This window comes from Pseudopipra pipra, chromosome 8, assembly GCF_036250125.1.
Source record: "Pseudopipra pipra isolate bDixPip1 chromosome 8, bDixPip1.hap1, whole genome shotgun sequence".
In the NCBI taxonomy this organism is placed as follows: domain Eukaryota; kingdom Metazoa; phylum Chordata; class Aves; order Passeriformes; family Pipridae; genus Pseudopipra; species Pseudopipra pipra.
This window is the reverse complement of record NC_087556.1, coordinates 25733875-25753883: the sequence shown is the minus strand read 5'-3', so window position 1 is coordinate 25753883 and position 20009 is coordinate 25733875. Positions and strand designations below refer to the sequence as shown.

Below are 20009 nucleotides of genomic sequence, written 5' to 3'. Positions count from 1 at the left end.
TGAAGCAACACTCAGAGCATAAGCAGCCCTGGCCTGAATGCATGAAAATTGCTATCGCTGCCACAGGACATTTTGACCCATCCATGGATCAGTGCCACATGGCATTAGCTACCAGCTCTCTAGCCCTATTAATACTTCTTTTCATGCCCTTTCAGAGTTGGTCTCTGTTTTACAGAGAGGTGGCCTCAGTCCATCCATGTCCCCACTGAGCTGCCCAGTGTCCAGGGCTGGGGCTGCCCCTGGCTGCTGGGCTCCTGGCTGGGCTGATGGGATGGGGCCTGGCTGCCAGATCCTGTCCTGCTTCCCCAGGGACCTCGGTGGGCTCCTGGCTTTGCAGCCCTCTGAGAGCTGCCAGCCCTCACTTTCCCCTGACAGCCTGTGACCACAGCAGTGCAGGAAACAGCCAGAGGAGGGTGTACACACCCAACTGCTACTGCAGCAGGAAAGACAGGCATCCTGTCAGCACCCAGCTCCCAGACCTGCTGACCATGGACACTTCTGAAAGCAACCAAGGTGTTCTCTGCTCCCAGACTCTCCACACAATTGTTCCTGCACAATTTCTGCCCAGAATTTCAGCTCCAAATTATATTAGTAAGAACAAACAGAGAAGCACAAAGGCTTATGGGCTATAATATTACTTGATCCTTTCCAAGCACAGCTGTTACAGAGTTCTCTGTAATTCTGTGAGGTACCTGGGCTGTGAAGGCTGAGAGATTACTTTCAACGGACATTACCAAAGACATACAGCACAAATTTCTTCTTTGAATAGCAGCAAACACTTCTTATTTTAAAGTCAGCATAAAAGAAAATTTGCCCAAATTGGCAGGGGTGGGGCTGGGGATGCTGAATGTGTGCATTCACATGTGCATCTGCATCTGAATGCAAGGGAAAGTCTTAATGGGAACTGAATCCTCCCCACTCCAAGTACTTAGGACACTATCTGAAATGCCACCAAAGGATCAGAAGGCCACTCTAGTGTGTATTACAAACCAGGGGTTACACCAACCTCAGATCTCTGGTATAGAAAGCCAAGGCTGACAGTTCCCATTCCCTAACTCTGCTTCTCACATCATGGAGAAAGACACCTTCACCTGGCCTACAATGCACATGTGCCAGAATAGGAAGTTGTCTTTAGACTAAAGACAGAAAGCTGGGAGTACAACAGCATACAAAAAGATTATCTGCCCTAAATCTATTTATTTAAATGTATGTATCTTCCCATACACCTGTGCATTTGTATGCGTTCTGCTTGCAAGCTTATCTCTCTAAATAGCATTTCAATTTCTGGGGAACAGCATGCTTCATTAGCTTAGCTAAAGTTCTCTCAGCTTTTCAATTATCCACCCCTCTCTTCTCCAGGATGAAACTTATTGTACAATGTCTCAGCCTGAGAACTAATAGATTTACATGTACCCTTTAATCTATTCCACTCCTGCCCATAAAACAGGTGCCTACTGAGGCAATATGAAGTAAATTCCAAAGCCCCTAAGGGTACAATTTTGGAGGAAACCTGTTGGAGCTTATTGATAACAGATCTAAATCACTACTTGTTTAATAGAGTGGGTGGGACACTCATAGTACTGCACATGCCATTGCATGAGACTTACTGTAAAGGCAGAACATCTGAAACAAACCTCTGCAAAGCAAATAAAGGTGAACTGAGCTCTCAGCTCCTATGGAAGGTCAACCCGGGGCCAAGTCTTTCCCAATGTCTAAGTACAGGTACTTGTATGTAATGTGCTTTTTATGTCCAAAGAGCCTTCACAATTAAAGACACAATTAAAATAGTTACACCTGGCTTGAATAATACAGTAATAAATGGTTAATACATGACTTGCAGCTCTTTCAGTAAGTGGCTCACCTTTCACTCTTCTGGAGCTCAGCTTTCCACAGTCTGATGTAACTACTGCTGGTGACATCTACTCTTGGCTAATACCCACTTCTCCTGCCTTGACTCATACTTGGTTTAGTCTAAAGATTTTGACATGGTCCTGATGTCCTCCTTCCTGAGGGCACTTTAGTTATAGTCATGAGAACTGAGTTACCTTTCAGAGGCTTATGTTTCTAGTCACATGCCAACACCCTCCAACAACTGACTGGAGTCTGTAGCTCATCACTGAGTCTGCCCTGTTACTACTTTCCTTCATATGTCCAGTTATGGAGGTTGTTGACAAGAGAGTGCTGGCCTAGACTAACCCCTGGCCCTGACTCATTAACAGCCATGTATATTAAGTTATCACTGCAACAAGTTTGTTTGTGATAAAACAACCAACCCGTTTCCTGAACATTAGAAAGCAAGACAAAAATTGCAAGCCTCATTTTGCATATAATGAAGTCTTGCAATTCCACATGGAGGCACAAACCTCTTGAAGAACACTTGGTTCCCCTATCCTAGAAAAATAACAAAGCGTTCAGAATATGAGCCAATACATCCTGTGGTTAACAATCCACTACCACACCAAGACTAAAGCAGTCATTTCTTTAGCTCAGATGGTAAAGAAATGTGCTCAAATGCAACATATTCAAACTTTTATAGAAATCTATGATGCAGTTATCCCAGAGTTATCTGTCAGGTCAGAAATATAAAGACCAGAATATTTTTATATTGAAAATATAGCCACTAATGTTCTTAAAGTACATCTCTGGAATGCTAGCTTTTGATGAATAAAGACAGCTTGTCTTCAGGTGTCCAGCTATGGAATGACTGCGATTTCACTGAAGGAGTTTGTACAATAATGGCTCAGGTAGAGGAGACCTTAGCTCCTCATCCCTGCTGCCAAACACCATTGCTTTCTTCTTCTATTTGACTGAAGACCACGTTTCCTGTTCTGCCTGAAATGCGTGTGATGGACACGTGCTTAGCACTATCAAGCTGAGAGACAACTCAATACTGCAGTCAGGAACACAAATTTTGTCTCAGAAAGTTATTTCTATCTATTAGGAACACAAATCTTGCCTTTGAAAGCTATTTCTAACTAATTAATTTCTACAAAACATTAGAAACTGGGTAGGTCAGTCCATTAGAGTTGTGTATTAGACGTGTTTTAGACATGCCCCTCTTTCAGTCAAGACCAGAGAGACTGAAGGTGATGCTAACACACCCATTTTCTGTTAACAGTGTTAGTTCTGAATTTCTGAATGTCTCTCTCCAATGTTTCACTAGTGAAGGAGCCAGAGGGGCAAGAGCTAAGGAGAGGATAATTTTGGGTGGTATCTTTAGGGCTTAGAGTGTTATAACTCATTTATAGCAAAACAGTGTCTTCCGCTGAGAAATCATTTTGCCCTATTTCACCTCCAATTCCATTCTGTTGCCAACAATGTATCTCTGGAAACTGATAGTTGAATATCAGAGAAAACAGAGATGTTTGGAACATATCTCTGTTGTCCTTATCTGCACCTAGTGCCCTCTCCTCTCTCCCTTTATCTGTCTTACCAGCTAATGTTAAATTCTGTAAACAAAGAGCAGAAATGAGACACATCCTCTCAGAAAAACATGATGCACAAAGGATGACAGTATGTATGTGCTGTAGGAAAGAAACCCCGCCTGGAGGCTCATAGTACATTACCAGTGCAAAGACTAATTCATATATGTATGTGATTATGTATAGACACATTATATTTATAAAATGGTACGATAATCATTGTATTAATCAACAAAACCAAATTGATGGTAATAATGACTTAATTTGCTCATTGTAGAGACTCTAGTAGATGTTGACCAGGTGATGCCATATCTGTCAGGTTATCTCCATCAGGAAACCTCAAAGTAATAAGTTTTCTTACCACATGTGCCGAATGGGCACCGATGTGTGTTTCATGGCCACTAGTGCCCCTCCCCAGTCCAGAAACCATACATTGTATTCCTCCTCGAAGATCTGCAAATAAATTAGGTACTGCATGAGTGCTCCACTCCACTGGGACTAGAAGAGTCAGAAGAAGAACAGCAAAAGCCTCCATGCTTTCCTCTGCTCTGCAAAACATACCTGTCTCCAGGAATTGCCACCATCAGAAGAGATGAACACGCCAGCATCAGTGTAGGAAAGCTCAGAGCCAATATTGCCTGAAACACAAGTGTCAGACATTCTTGTATGGATGAACACGGAACTGCACGATATGAAAATAACTTGGCCTGACCACTGCTTTTATGCTGTTCTTGATTCTATTCTCATCTAGAACCATCACCATGGTTAGGTGGCAACATTCATTTACAAGAGCTGTGACATTTCAAAATTGACAAAACCATATTATCAGCTTATCTTCCAAACAAATAACATTGCCCATAACTGCCAGGCACTAAAGCCAGGCTTACTGTAGGCAAGGACCTACATACCCAAAAATCTGTGTATGAAACCCCATGCCTATTTCATACAAATCACCAGAATGGCAGCAGAATAAATAGTGGCCACTGTCCCCGGCTACCAGATATTTCACTCCATACACATTTTTCTCTGAACTTCCAGTCTTTGTGCTCTGGCTGGTGAATTGCATCTCTGTGATCTGCCAGTCTTCATCAAGGGCAAGGTAATTACCTCTCTGTCTCTGCTTTTGTGTAGAGGAGAGCACCCAAGGGGAAGTTCCTCATACAGCTGAGTTTAAAGGTGAAACTCAGACCCCACTGAAGCCTACGATTATGGGGCTAGAAAGTCTACTCAAGATTCTGTCAAAATGCTCAAACACATAACTGATCTCAGAACCTGCAGTCAAATAAACGAAGTTTCTTACTTGGTCTATGAATGGTTTGCAATTGATGAAAACTATGGCGTAATGAAGTGTAAGTTCCACTTGTAGAAAATCTTGTTCAAGTATGAACCATACCCAGGGGCAGAAATGGTTCAGAGAATTAAGTTGGGTCAAATGACTTTGTAGCACAGACGTAGAGACCAGGTTGAACAGCATTCTAGACAACACTGACTGTTCTCATTGACCTAAACCAAATTGTGAGTTTAAACTTACCAGTTACTTGATACAGTTCTCAGTATTAATCTAGTAATTTCCATTATTATGGAAACCATTTTGCTGGCAGCCTTACAGGGTGAACTACTCTGCCTCACCATACATTTGGGAACAGATATCCCATACTGAACACACAAGCTCACTGAACAATGCAGGTCTGCTCTAAATAATTTTTTTCTCACTTCCCTACTTTCCAAAGCACCCAGTGGTTCAGGGAAAAGGTACCAGTCACTCAGGGACTATTTTATTGGTTTTTGATTTTGTTTTTTTTTCTGCTGGACCTTCAGCAGTACCTTCAGTTAGTCCTAGGTGGGATTCTGGTGGTATGAACATCTGCTCCAGAGGAAGCAGGCAGCTGTAACACTGACATCTTCTTTATTCAAAGCCCTTTACTCAATGAGCCACTCTCATAACTTCCAAATGAGACTGTTTTTAAAGCAGATATAAGTTCCACAGAAAGAAGGAAGAACTAATATTTTTTCTCCAAAAATAGCAAAGGGAGATGTGGCATTCCTGACATATCTGTAACATCAACAAGAGTATAATAAAAACACACTAGTGAAAATGTTAATTAAATTTCTGGCATTTCATGCTGGAAAATGAGAAATTAAAACCCATCTGTGGGTTGATGGTCTTCTTTCATCATCATCATGGAATCCAACTAGCCACAGTGTTGTGCCAGTGCTGTTTCAAAAAGTTTCTGACTCCGGGAGGCAGCACAACTCAGAAATCAGTGCTCAGGATGTAGGAAATGTCACATTGTCCATCTACCTAATTTTATTCCTTGACAGCAGCAAGAGTGACCAACTGCTTTAGATGAGGTTACAAGGAAAACCTGATGTGGGCAACCATATAGAAGGTCATTTTATAGGGACATCCAGGTTCATGAGAATAAATCTGTGTTAGTTTCAAAGTCTTTTTTGCCCAGTATCTTATCATGAGTTGAAGTCCTCAAGAATTAGAAACTGATTTAAAGTGCAGAAGTGTAAGTTTTGTATCATTATATTTTAAATACTGAAATAGAAACCCAATTTTCAAACAGCAATTTTCAGACTGGAGGAAGAAAAGGGAGTAAAACCCCAAGATTTTGTTGCTATCACTTCTTTCTGTCTTTCTGTTCAAACCTGTTCCAATATTTTCTTCATTCTCTCCATCTTGTTTCTTTCAGCCTACATGGATTCAACCCCCACAAAACATAACTAACTCTCAAGCAAGTCAAGAGGATTTAACAGCTGTACAATTAGATACTAAAACATAATTCTTTCATTTGCAAGAATCTAACCTCTGTCCTATACCAAGAGCCCAAATCTCCAGTCATTGCTGGAAATGTGCCACTGTAAATCAAGACACAGAGGCTTTGAGCAGCCAACGCCCGTGAGAATAAATTGCAAAGCTTATCCTTGAACACATTCACCAATTTGGTGAGACGTTCCTGTTGGGAAACTGGCTAGTGGAAACAGATATGCATATTCCCTATAGGTTAAGCTTTTTAATGTACAAAGCAGTAAGGCAGAAATTGTATTCTGCCTCCTAAAGATTAATTGTTAGACTTGGAAAACATTCATCCCATGCACTGGCAGCTTGAAAAGAACCTAATTTACCAACAATTTAGATTAACACCTAGAATCTCACTGTCCTGCTGTCTCTATTTTCTTCCTAAAAGGTTAAAAAAAAAAGCCTCTGCAATTACAGCATCATGAGTAGGGCTTGTTCCTAAGCATCCATCTAGCAAGTGCAACCTGCCAGGAGTGATGACTCCACTTGGCTAAGCATAGGGAAATCTGGAGGTTTAAACCAAATTATCTCACTCCATTTGGCCTGGATCAGTGAACTGGAAATCACATGGTGTCTCCCTTGTTGAGATATAAATGTCATGAAGGGAACCTGTCTCTCAGGTTCTGTCTTAGTCTGGCAGACACATGGAAGCACAGAAGGACAAGAGAATGAAAATGGTTGGAAGAAATAGTGTAAATTCATACAGGCAATATGCTAACATGACACACTTGCAAGCCACTGCTAGGCTGAATAGGACAAAGGAGATAAACTGAGCCTTAGAAAGAACAGTTAAGCTATTTGGACATATTTGAGCATATGTAGGATCCTCTCTTTGAAAAGACAGAATAGCCTACATGATTCAGAGGCCAGCTTTCAGTAGCACCAGCCATTCAGAAAGCACTTTTTTGGCCCAGCAGCTCTCACAGAGCTGCAGTCATCCTGAGTGTGGCTGGTAGCCCCATCCATACTGATTAGGCTACATGCCGTGAGCAAACAGGACCTGGGATGGTTGTCAGGTTAATTACAGTGGGTCAGCCATTGCCACCATGAAGCATTGTAACAGGTTGCCATTAAAACATCATGACCTGCCAAAGCACAATTTTGCAGAACAACCCACAATAACAGTGGCCCATGCAGTGCTGATGAAGTGCTGCTGGTCTTGGAGCAACACAGGGTTTAAAGTAGGTACCATGCACAAGGAAGATACACATGAAGCCCAGGCTTCACCTGACAGACTTTGTGACAACTCTGTGCTTGCTGCTCAAAAGGTGGAATGTGTTGATACCTCCTAGGAGTGTAGCCCTAGGCACTGTTCCCATTCATGGCAACTCCAGCAAACAGGTAGGCACATACATCAGTGGTTGTAATGTTAAAGTGAGAGGACTAAGTAATGCCAGTTGGTAATGGTCCCCTGAAGGTGTGGGCTTAGACCTGCATATGGGTTATTGTAGAGCAATAAACACCTGACAGGCATTGCCTTTTTTGAACTCGTGGCCATATGACTTCTTCTAGCTCATAACAAATGGGAGATAAAGTGAATTAGCTCAGAACTTGCTAAAACAGAGCTGAAAGCTTTTGCACCAACAGGGAACATCTCATATACTCTCAAGCTCCCAGTGAGGTATGAGTGAGTGGCGAAAAGCACTTCTGCTCTTACCTGTGGCCACCAGCAGCCCAGGAGCTGTTTCTTTGCTGGAAATGCTTCCTGATGTATATGGATTCTCTGAGAGCTGCAGACGCAAGTGCAATGAGCAAAAGGGCTGTTGATAGAAAACAAACAAAAGGCAGAAGCTTTAATATGCAACAAGTTAAATGTCAGAGGAACCTTGGGTGACTACACACAGATGCTTCGATCCTTCTGAAAATGACCCCTCTGCTCTTAGCACTGTTAAAAATAGAAGCATATGTTCATTTGCAGGATAGACACCATAAAAGTAGATGAGAACAAGAGAATCAGGAACTCTGCACTACAAGCAAGCATGTCTGCACTAGTTTTTACCAACAGCCTGATCTAGAGCACTTTTCCCCCAAACTTTCTTATTCTGACTTGAGTTCCATTAAAAACGTCAAGGAAGATGTCAGAATTTTTACTTAAAAGTTATGAAGCTATAGATAAAGAAATCTATTTAATTCATTAGCACCTAGCAAATCAAGAGAGTTTTGTTAATTTAGTGACTTAAATAAGCAGCTCTGCAAAAAGTCAGTTGTGCTCAGAAAAAGATCTGCCACTCACCAGCTGGCAAAGTACAGGATCCCCTCTTAGATCAGTGTCCGGTGCCTGCAGCAAACGCCAATCTCTGCCCTTGTTGTAGGTAATGAAAGTCTTGATTTGGTCATCTATCTTCCTGTTAGCCAGGAATATGCCTTTGATCCCTGCTACCTAGGAAAAACGGAGTGAGATGAAAAAATACATCGGAAGAACAGGCTAAAAGCAATGTCCATCTGAGCACTCCCAGGAGTGGAAGGTCTCTGAAAAAGCTATGAAGCCATCTCAATCCAGCCTTAGAAGACTGTGAATGGCATTAAAATACATCTTGATGATGGCTGCAAACTGAAAGGCCTCATGTGGTCTCTCTCTCAGGAAGAAAAGGACAAGGATGCTCACAGAGCAAATCCCTGGGAAACAGCCCACTTTAGGATTTCCTTGAGTGCTTGCAGATGGGCTGATGATGGACTTGAAGGTACAGCATGTCACAGGTGAGCTCTGTGAGCTTCAGGATGGGGTCTGCCCCACTCCCTCCATAGACTGCCGACACATGGGAGACAGCAGATCACATCAGAAGCAATGTGGGATCTTTGCATGTAAAAGAAAAAAAAATCAACACAGAAGATGGAAATCCTGAATATGCGGAAACACCGATGTTTTTCAAACTTGAATTCTTCACTTTCTTTCCACTCCCAAATTCTGACAAAATCAACCGAGTTTCAAATGTTTTGATTTTTGTCAGCAGAACCCAGTACAGCAAAATATGGTCCTGTCAAAACATTCCCAAGAAGATTTCATGTTGAGTCTGCTCTCAGTTGCACAGCTGTGAAAGCGAGACAGGAAGAAGGAACTTGCTGCAAAAATGCAACTTCCTGCCAAGAGCCAGGATGCAAATCCTTCTACTCTAAAGCCCCCAGAGTGATACTACTTTTTAAATGACCCTGTGAAAATCTCTACTGGCATTTAGCAGTAAAAAGTCTATGATAAACCACTGGGGAATACAGAGTTTGCCCAGGAATTGGAAACAATGCATATTTATATTAGTTGATTCATCACAGCAAAGAAACATAAATTTTCATAGTCAGGAAAATATATTTAACTAGGTGAAAATAAAATATAAACCCTGTTCTTCATACTGATATATGTGTTATTTGTGAGTTTTCCCTCATTGACTTAAACTACCCGGATTTTTACAAACAGGTTGTTAAATGAGCATCATTCTGGCTGAAATAAATAAATGTGTTGTCTTAACTTCTACAGGTAGCTGAAAAACATTTCTCCATGTAATAGCAGAAGTCAGCCTGAAACCATTACTATTAGTATTACTTCTTAGTTGTTTGCTGCTGGCAAAGCACTGAGCCCTGAATTTCAGCAGATCTTCCATCCAACAAGCAATGACACACCAAAACCGGAATGCTCTGAAGAAACCAGGAACTGGAACAACTGCTCTGAATGGACTGCTGTTGGCCAAGGCTGACAGGTCTGGCAGAAGAATGAGAATGGAAGATAATTTGGGGTAGAAGTTATCCATCTGTCTTCTTTGGGCAAATGGCACCTACAAACTTTTGCTTATAGTTCACAAACTGTTCAGTGCTCAGAAAGGTGGAATCCAGGTTCCCTGCCTGCGAGCAGGTGTCTCTAGATATCCAAGGGGGAAAAACAGTATTTTGAGTCCTTTTATAGACATCCACATTACTATGAGAAGGATAATGGTTTTCCCTTTTGGAAATGACACATAGCTAATCAGTCATTGACTTGAAAGCAACTGGTTGTTGCACCTATAGCAGAATGCACAGCATCCATTCCCACATGAGTGAACACAGCATCAAATCCAGTAAATGCCTCAGGGCTGATCCCAAAAATAAATGAAGATCCTGGGAGGTTAGTAAGAGATTTACACTTGCTTGAACTATCAAGCAGTTGCTGTTCTTTGCAGGGTGACCTTTACTACATACCTCATAAAGGTCAATGACGATATTCCCCTCCAGCCCTCGACTGCTTTTCACATTTTCCAGGGCCAGGGTGAAGTAGACCCCTCGAGTGTCCGAGATATACAGGTTATATGTATCATTCTGGTTCCACTCTTGAACAGCTGCAAAGACCTGATTCTCATCTGTGCTGATAATGTGCATATCCTGTTAAAAGAAGACAAAAGGTCTGTTACTGAGGATCTCGGAATTTCTTTGCCCTTCGGGACATGTAGTAATTACCATGAATTATGAAAGAATAGAGATGGAGCATGAATTATAGGTATGTTAAACAACTTTCTGTTAGAGCAAGCCAATAAATTACCACCATTGTGACTTTTCTGCATTTCATTTTTTTAATGATCACCAGCTGGGCAAAAGGTTTTTGCTTTCTTCATTTTTGGTAGCTTCAAGGAATTTCATCCAGTTTCATTTTTTATTTATAAATTTGAAAGCCAGTTTTATCACTCCTGGAAGATTCATAGCCTTGGAGTCCTAATAGTCACTAAGCATGGTGTAGCACCAGGCTAAAAGCAGTGATAATTTCCATTCACATGCTGAACTGACAGGCTTGTGCTTCCAACTGGTAAAGGGATAGTTTAAAAAAATCTGGGAGTTCACATTTATTTGGAGGTGAGGTATAGGGATCAGTTTGAGCTACTGCTGATAGGGATTTTTAATAACACACATGCCTATTGAGAGTTTATCTGAGATCAATTATCCCACTATATATAGACTATCAAATAATCCACCCACTAACCTTTGTTGGATTTCTGCTGCTGACCAAGATATAGAAAGTCCAGCAAGGGTTTCTCCATTTAGTTTTAATATCAAAAAAATTTTACAGTGCATTTTCTCAGTATTATTTTAAAACAGGTTCATGGAAATTATTTCCACAGTCTTGATGAGTATTGAAGGACTTCATCCTTGCTGCTATTGTTGAACAAACTAACTCAGGTTCGGTTAGAAGCAAAATGACTATGGTTATATGAGACAACATTTATCTATTCGTATCTATTTAAACTTTCCCCAGGGTGCCAGGAGGCCTTGATTAATTCCTTGCACTGTTTCTGCATCAAGAAACCATAATCCTGGAAGTCTCCCAAAGGGTGAAGTGACCTAATTTTGGGGAAGGATATCTGGGGGAAGATCAGTTCAATATCCTCAAGTTAAGAGGCAACTTAATCTTTTGTGTGAGGGACCTAGATGAAAAGTTGGGATTGATTAGATGGGGCTATTTCTAATAGACCTAACATAGCCTATCACCATGGGATGGGGGAAAAACCATTTGAGGGCCTAATTCTATCCCAGCGAGTGCAATCAGTGGGAGATTTCCCATTTCCTTCAATGAAGGAAGACTAAATCAGGAAGTTTGTTCTTGCCCAGCAGCTATAATTCCTTAAAGATTAAGCAGGCATCCAATGTATTCCAACAGTGTGAAAATAAAGCAAAATGCCCAATACTTCAATCTGTTTTGACCACTTGCAGTGGGAATACTGCATTACCCTAGTGCCAGCCTCACATACGTACAACTCCAACAGAGTTCATTAATCTACAGCTGACAGGATAGTTATTACTGTACAGCAAAAATATTCTAGTAACTAAGGGCAGAATAAACAAGTCTCCTTTACATGGCTACAAGACTTTTCATGACTAGCTTAAAAGTACTTCTCATTTTTAAATTACAAAAATATCCCTGATTTTATACTATGTACCAATTCTAAACCAAGGCCACCAAAAAATCTGTATTATAACAGGCCAACCTGCGACAACATCAGTCAATAAAGCAGGACAATCAAAGGGCATTCATTCCCTCTATGCATTTGACTTTTTAATGAGGGACAGCTTTCAAGGTCAGTCCATAAGGTGGGACTATAAATAATGTTTCCAAAGATTGGTGTGTAGTCAGACAGTCTGAATCCCACACCACCACCATGAAATAACAAACAAAAGAAAATGCATCTGTGCCATGCAGCTGTCAATACACTGTGGACTGTGATCAACTCAAGTGGAAATGAGTTGAGATGTAACATTGGGAATCTGAGATGCAACTTTCTCACAACTTTTCAAGTACAAGTTAAAGCAAATATGCCATATCTGCTGGACTGGAGATATCCCATAGACAATAAGAAGGGTAGATCCATCCATAAGGCAAATCTAGTCACCTATCTTACAGCTACCCCGCCAAAATTTTCACTTGTGGAAGAAAGGGTACAGCCCTTACTGCTGATTATCAGCCCTCTGTGAGAGTAGCCTCAAGAGCCATTACGAGACTCCAAAGTGCAGCAGTGGTCTCAGCTGCTCATTAGTTTACCCAGAAACTTGTATTCAGCCTAGGCACTGGAAAGGTTGGTCCCTTCTGCTCTACACAGTCCCACAAAATGACTATACTATGGCATTTGAGTATAATTTCATGGATATATTCTCCTTGTTGAGACTTATTTGATATGGATAGAAAGCCAAGGGTTGTTGTGGTTAAAATGCAGGACTCAGCACTTCGCTTTATTGAACCTCCTATATTTGGCCCCCCAAAATATTACATATCTGTGTTCATTAAGTGTGGACTTACCTTAGGAAGAGAGTATTTGGGCAATTTTATCTGTGCAAAAGGCTCCCGTCTGTATGACACGTAGTAAGTTGCTCTTCCGCCAGTTGTCACCTGTGGAAACACCAGAGAAAGTAAGTGATGACTACTCTGAAACACTCTGTGCTGTCACCTCTAAGATCATTTGACAACCTTTCTTTCAGATATCTTTTCTATGACATGCGCAGCTGTCCCTGAAGGTATCTGCGTAGCTCCAAAGAAATCCCAAATTTGAGAGGGCTGGAGGTTATTTATTTAAGCTGTGCTATTGAACTTTCCATTTTGTCTCTCATGATTCAATTCCGGTGTGCTTTTAACATCTCAGGAAAAAAGGGAATAGTGGATACAAAGTTTAAGGTCCTGAATGGGAGGAAGAGGATCATCTGGTTCCATCACATGGTTCCAACTCAACTACCTCGGGCAAGTAATTTAAAGTCTCTGTGCTTCTGTTCCTCTCCTGTAAGTAGGAGATAATCCCTCTTTTCTCTGCTGCTTCTCAGCCTTGTCTACACTGTAAGTCCCTTGAGGCCAGGATTGTCTTCCAACAACCTTTTACAGTGACTAAGAGAAGAGATCCACACCAGCACCATTTAATGTTAACAGTAAATGTGCTCTTGGAAAGCTGGAGCTAAACTCTTAGATGCCCTTTGTCACTATAAAACTGGTTTCTCTGAAATCATACTGTCTCTGAAAGAAGATATGGGGGGGAACTGATAGACATCCAAATCTGCGGATTTATGGATTGAATGAATTGTATAGGCTACACATAAATGCCATGTAACAATGAGACCTAGCTCTGATAATTTGTAAAATATAGGATTTCAAACCTGTCACTAGTCACTTTTGCTGTAGGTGTTCATTCTAGCACCATTTCAGGCCTGGCTACAACAAGGCTTACATCAGTGAATTTCCTATATTCTGCTGTTTTGGCAGTCTTGCAGGTCTTAAGATAAAAAAAAGCACAAAGCACTTCTCTATTATATGGAATGTCATTTGTTGGCTTCTTAAGTTTCCAATAAAGCTAACAGAAAGGTCCTAGATTCTCTCCTAGATATACCTCCTTTATCTGACAGTGATATTTCAGAATAAGCTTACATAGAATATTGCTACAGCATCAATTGTATTCTCAGCAATGATATAACCTCTAGATAGTGGCTTTCTTCCCTAGAGAAGCTGTCATTCGAAGGACATGATATTACTGGTCATGAAATTTGATATCTAATCAACTCAAAATAATGTTTCTTCATTGAGAGTTTGAAGAACTGTAAAGAAAGAAAAGTTTAGAAATAGGACTGCCTTCTACACTAAGACTCCCCCTTCTGATTTTTTCCCATTTTCACTTATAATGTTATCATAACTGCATTTAGCCCTCCCAAGGCAAAAAACCAACCACTGTTATGCCACGCACCACATAAGAAGGCCATAAGAATGACCCATATCACAGCAAACAAACTCTATACAGATAACATGTAGCTAAAGCCAAGGGTAAACACAAACATGAAAATCTAAAGTGATATGCTTGCAGATCCAAAACAAGCCAATGGTAGAAACAAGGAGAGAACAAGAGTCACTTCATGAGAGGGTCTCACTTCATGTGAAGTGCACTGTGGACTGGCACAATGCTAGCACAGTAGCTAGCATTTCAGGGTTCTGCACTCCAGCTGTGAGGATCACAGACTCATGGAATGCTTAGGGTTGGAAGGGACCTTAAAGATCATCTAGTTCCAACCCCCCTGCCATGGACAGGGACACCTTCCACCAGACCACTTGTACAGTGTTCAAGGGCACATGGTGTGATTCTTGGGGAGGTCCTGCACAGGGCCAGGAGCTGGACTTACATGATCCGTGTGGGTCCCTTCCAGTTCCGGATATTGTATGGTTCTATGTAAGCCCCATCCAACTTGGCCTAGAACACTTGAAGGGATGGAGCATCCACAACTTCTATGGGCAACCTGTTCCAGTGCCTCTCCACCCTCATAGTAAAGAATTTCCTCCTTATGTCTAATCTAAACCTACACTCTTTCAGCTTAAAGCCATCCCCCCTTACCCTATCAATACATGCCCTTGTAAAAGTCCCTCTCCAGCTCTCTTGTAGCCCCCTTTAGGTACTGGAAGGTGTCCTAAGGTCTCCCCAGTGCCTTTTCTTCTCCAGGCTGAAAAGGTTGAAATAACACTGTTGAGTGTTATTTCTGAAGGATGTGTTTCACATCTAATACTACCACATCAAAATAAGTTTTCACAGGAGAGAACAGACTATGCAGTTGACTCACGCTGAGTCCAACTCAAAGCAAAAAATTCATGTTTGAAGTAATTTTATTTCTCTCAGCTCTGGAAGCATTGCTCAAAGGATCCCACACTTCTAGGTCATATTATCTAAATAACACAGGGAATATTTAAACATCCCCTCTTTTGTTATTTCTAACCTCCAGTGGAAAATCCAAATTTTCAAATGATATAACGTTGTCACATGAACTCATTTTACACCACTCGTGATTTCAGCATCACATCATTATTTGTAGTGGAGTCCAGATAGGACTGAACATGTCCAGTGACTACTTGGTAAGTACCCTGAGTTCAATATCCACCTCTTCTGGTGGGCTGAGACGTGGTATTCAACTTGTATTAAACATGCAGACATGAATATTTACATACTTTGTAAATGCTGTGATGACCAATTAAAATTGGGAACAGTCCAACAATCTTCCAGTTAATTCAATGAACATAAAGTGGCAAAAATATCAAGGGGTAATCAAATTCCCCTTTCTGTGCCAAAACAGGATCCACTACAAGTCTGCCACACTCAAAAGATTTTACACAGGTTTTTTTGGCTTTATCCCACTGCAAATTGGTACCTGGAGGTTTTTTGTTTGGATGTATTGCTTGTTTTTCTGATTTTTAATGCAGAAAGGCAGGATTAAAACAATGTTCAAGTTCACTGTGCATTAGTTAACTCCCTTTCAGCCCTCTACCTGGACTAGGTCACCTTGACAATGGTTTAGAAATAAAAATCTTTGTGGTCTGTGGTCTTTCTGAGCCAGTTAATATGAAGCCACCCACAATTCTTTTGGCAGGAATTGTGTGAAGCTTTTCCCAGCCAGGATCTCATCTTTGCATGATTTACATGCACGGTTATAACAGTTCCAAAAAAATGATCAAGCCTTCAATAAAGTTTTGGCAAGCACTGTGGTAGAGAATGAATTTTGGAAGGCCCAGCTTAATTTATTTTTATGAACTTTTTCTTTTCCTATGAGCAAACTCTCCAACACTGTAAATCCCAGAGATTATGGTACTGTTTTGCCCTCCAATGCCTCCTTTCGGTTCACATTTGATGAATGTCACCCAATTATTTGCTGTGAGCTCATCTGTCATGCTCAGTACAGAATTAGCTGGGTTTGTCTTTTTCCTCGTCCGTTGCTAATGACCAGATCATTAATCTGTTTCTCTGGATTTCTACTTTATGTGTTTAATTGGGCTTATGGCCAGTGGAAATGATTCCTGTGGACAAATGTTTGTTATTAAACACATCTGTCTTTCCTAACCTGTGTTCTTTCTTCCTGGGTCCAGTCACGATCTACTAATTTTCTTTAATACTTTCACATTTTGTATCAAGACAAAAATCTCATTTAACTTATATCAGCTGACACTGAAGAACGGAAACATGAAAAATTTCTCTTTAAAAGCCCTGAAAGTTTCAGTATGTCAGCTCATTCCCTCTCCTGACCTGTGATGAGACAGAGCACATGAAACACAGAAAAAACACAGTATGTTCACAAGACTGCAGAGAATTATTAAAAAAAATTCATGGAATATATTGATCTCCATAATTTCTCTGACATATCTAGAAACACACTAAGCTATTTCTCATGTTAATGATTGAATATGATTCTTTAAGGGCATGTTTTGTTTCCTTCTTTTTTTTTTTTTTCTGAGATTGAAGTTAATCTTAAGCAAAAAACACATATCAGGTAAAAGAGTTTGGAAAGCAAGCATAATGAGTTAAGAGGTCCCAGGATGTAATGACGCCTGGATGATGCCAGGAAGTGTAAACCAGTGTACCAGGCTTCCTTCTCATCTTCCTGGTTAGCTGATGCTGGGACTCATAAATTCCAGTGTCAGGCAGGTATTGATGCAACAAACATGGAACTACTAAATCTTAGAAATGGCCCTGGGCTAAGCAAGACCCCATCTACCTTCTGCTGCTGAAAGAACTTCCAGAAAAGTGAACGGAAAGCTCACAGAATCAAATTTTATAGTTCTTCTTTATATTAAGTAGTTGATAGACTATACTTGATATTATTTTCAGTGAACACTTCACTTGTTTTCTGAGGTGAATTCCTCTGCTTGTAGAGTTCCCTCCCTTCCAGTTAGATAAAATGAATTGGTAGAAGTCAAAGGCTGAGAAACACTCTGTCAGTATTGTAAAGGCATCCTGGATCTGTGTTCTCCAATTCCATAGGGAGCCCTGGCATCCCTCTTCACTGCTTTAACTTTAGGTTCCTTTTCTCCTTCTTGTGGGCATAAAATCCCCTAAATCAAATTATGGCTTAAAGCACGGAGGAGTGATTACAAGGTCAGGAGAGAGGCTGCTCCATTCACACCCTTAATGAGGGATTTTGAGGTTCTTCAGAGCTGGCAACTGCCTCGGCCTTGCATAGGTTTGCCAGTATGAGGATTGAAAAGCTGTGCTTCCTCTCCTAAGCCTAACCAAAATGACAGTCACAAGAGATTCAGAGGGTAAGAACACATCTACATGAGCCTAGTGTAATGTGTTCTTTCTTGATTATCCACCATGGGCAGGAAAAACCATCTTCCGGATATTTCTGTGTCCAGAGGTTCTCCACTGCTCCAGCATAAATCCCATCGTGATAGCTACCATCTAGTCTGAATTCCCTCCCTGTGGTTTCCATTAATATAATACTTTCTGCACAGCCATTAAAGCAATATGCAATTACTGAGTGTGCCATGGGGACACACAGATCAGTGTTTCTGTGTGCAAAGCACCCTCAAGCTGCCTGGTAAATTCAGCAGGCATGTTTGAAAATATGCCACTTTCTAGAGTGGCAGACCCATCAGAGAAAACTTGCTAAGACAAAGGAGCATTTATTATACTAGTCCAATCCCTGTTCACCTCCCTCTCCCTTCAGAGCTATGATGACACAGCTATAGCAGAATAATCTTGAGTGAAAATATTGCATTTGTTTTAAAAGCAACTCCTGCAGAAAATGTGCATAGTTACACCATAACATGAGCCACATCAGAGCTGCAGGTGCACATTACCCACACAGAAACCAGCTTAAGAGAGGAGCATAAGTGTACACATTATAGCTCTTTTTGGAGGACTTCAGAGGAAACATATGGCTTTGCCAAGGTGACACTTTACATTTCCAGCTGATAAATCAGACAACGTGAGGGGAGGGGAAGAGAGTAGTAAAAGAAAGTACAGCACAAAAAAGCCTTAGAAGGAAAATCAATACAAATAAATAAATAAAGGAAAATGTTAATAATTTTTTATCAACAGATATTTAGGTTCAAGTTCCAAATCTGATATTTGGCACAGAAAAGATGAAACTGTGCTAGAAATGGATGAAATCACCCAGTAGTGAATAGGAAAGTAGCTAACTGCTTACTGCCTGTCTTGCTTTAAGAAGAGCTTTTAACTAGCATGTGGGATGCACTTGCTTTCATCTGTATGGATTAATTTCCCCCACTAGAGTGCTGTCCAGCATTTTAAAAAGGGGCAAGAGGAGATCAGCTGTAGCAGGCATTATTCACCAGTAAAACAGGTGTAATCGTGTTCATCATTTAAACGTCTTCATCCTATTAGTTTCATAATAAGCTTTTAATGATTCCTTCAATAAAAGACTCAAAAACCAACCCTTACAAGCTGGAGAGTGCTTCATTGTCCCGCCAAACCGTTTTCTCTACCATCGATTGCAAAGATAAAAATCAATCGTAGCTAAGCAGGGTGAAGTTAAAAATAAATTGCATGGATTGATTTCTGTTAAGACCTTTGGCTCCTAGTTAATGGAGGAAAAAATGGAGGAAAGAAATTTATATTTGAACATGGTGTATTTAGTTTCTATGAAAATAAAGAGAAGGCTCCATACTGGGAAATCAGAGTTTAATTTCTCCCCTCCTATCTTGTTTCACTGCTGAGAAGTTTCACATTAATTTAAAAAAAAAAAAAATTCAAAAAACCCCTTCCTTTATTCCTAGGGAAATTTACCACTTATTTAAGTTATTAAATAGATAGCTTGAGAACAGAAGTCAGGAATCCTTATGAATTGGTATAATCTCAGCTGTGGCTGCTGGTTGAAGTCTACTCACCTGATAATTGACTTCAGTCAGCAAATACGCTCATTTAACCTAGCCTTAAATACCTAATAAACTTGAAACATACACACATTTCCTACTAAACATAAGCACTTCTGAGTTTTTCTAAAAAACCATGGTTACAACCAGTATTAGTACTAAACTACTTCTCTGATCTGAGCTTAGCCATATATAGCTCATAGAACTAGGAAAATTTTTTCCCTCCTCTATAAATCTGAAAGAGAAATGTTCCTCCACCCCAATTCTAATATTATAAATAGTAGGTATTTTTCTTTTTATTGAGGCTGGGGAAAAAAAGTTATCATAAATATATCCACTTTAAAAAAACCAGAATTGGATTCAGATAAAAAGAAAGTCTACAGATGTCATTTTACGTCAAATGACTTCAGCTGAAATTTTTGGACACACTCTGATGAGACTCATCCAATAAAAGAAATATTATCCACAGGTTCTGTAAGAATCTATCAGTGATTGTGGGTGAATATGGTGAATACTAGCATCTGCATATGTTTTAAGGAGACTTTCTGATGCAAAAGAAGATCAAATTGGTTCAACAGCTTTTGGCAGAAGTATTTGCTCCTCTGATCCAGAGGAATTATTCAAATGTGCACTGTAAGGCTCCCACTCAGCTGAACCACACAACAACATCTGGAGAAATTTTGGGTCTGCTCATTCTCACTGATAGTGGTGA

General features: G+C 40.5%; 1 protein-coding gene across 1 annotated transcript in view; it reads right to left on the bottom strand.

Moving 5' to 3' along the window:
* Positions 1–20009, bottom strand: part of SORCS3 (sortilin related VPS10 domain containing receptor 3) — a 286940-nt gene that overhangs the window by 52885 nt on the left and 214046 nt on the right. Inside the window, exons 8-13 of the mRNA XM_064663258.1 lie at positions 12971–13060; positions 10390–10569; positions 8462–8608; positions 7886–7988; positions 3984–4060; positions 3784–3875 (exon numbers count right to left, since the gene is read on the bottom strand). Coding sequence (XP_064519328.1) covers positions 3784–3875; positions 3984–4060; positions 7886–7988; positions 8462–8608; positions 10390–10569; positions 12971–13060 — 689 coding nt within the window. The remainder of the gene's footprint in view (positions 1–3783; positions 3876–3983; positions 4061–7885; positions 7989–8461; positions 8609–10389; positions 10570–12970; positions 13061–20009) is intronic.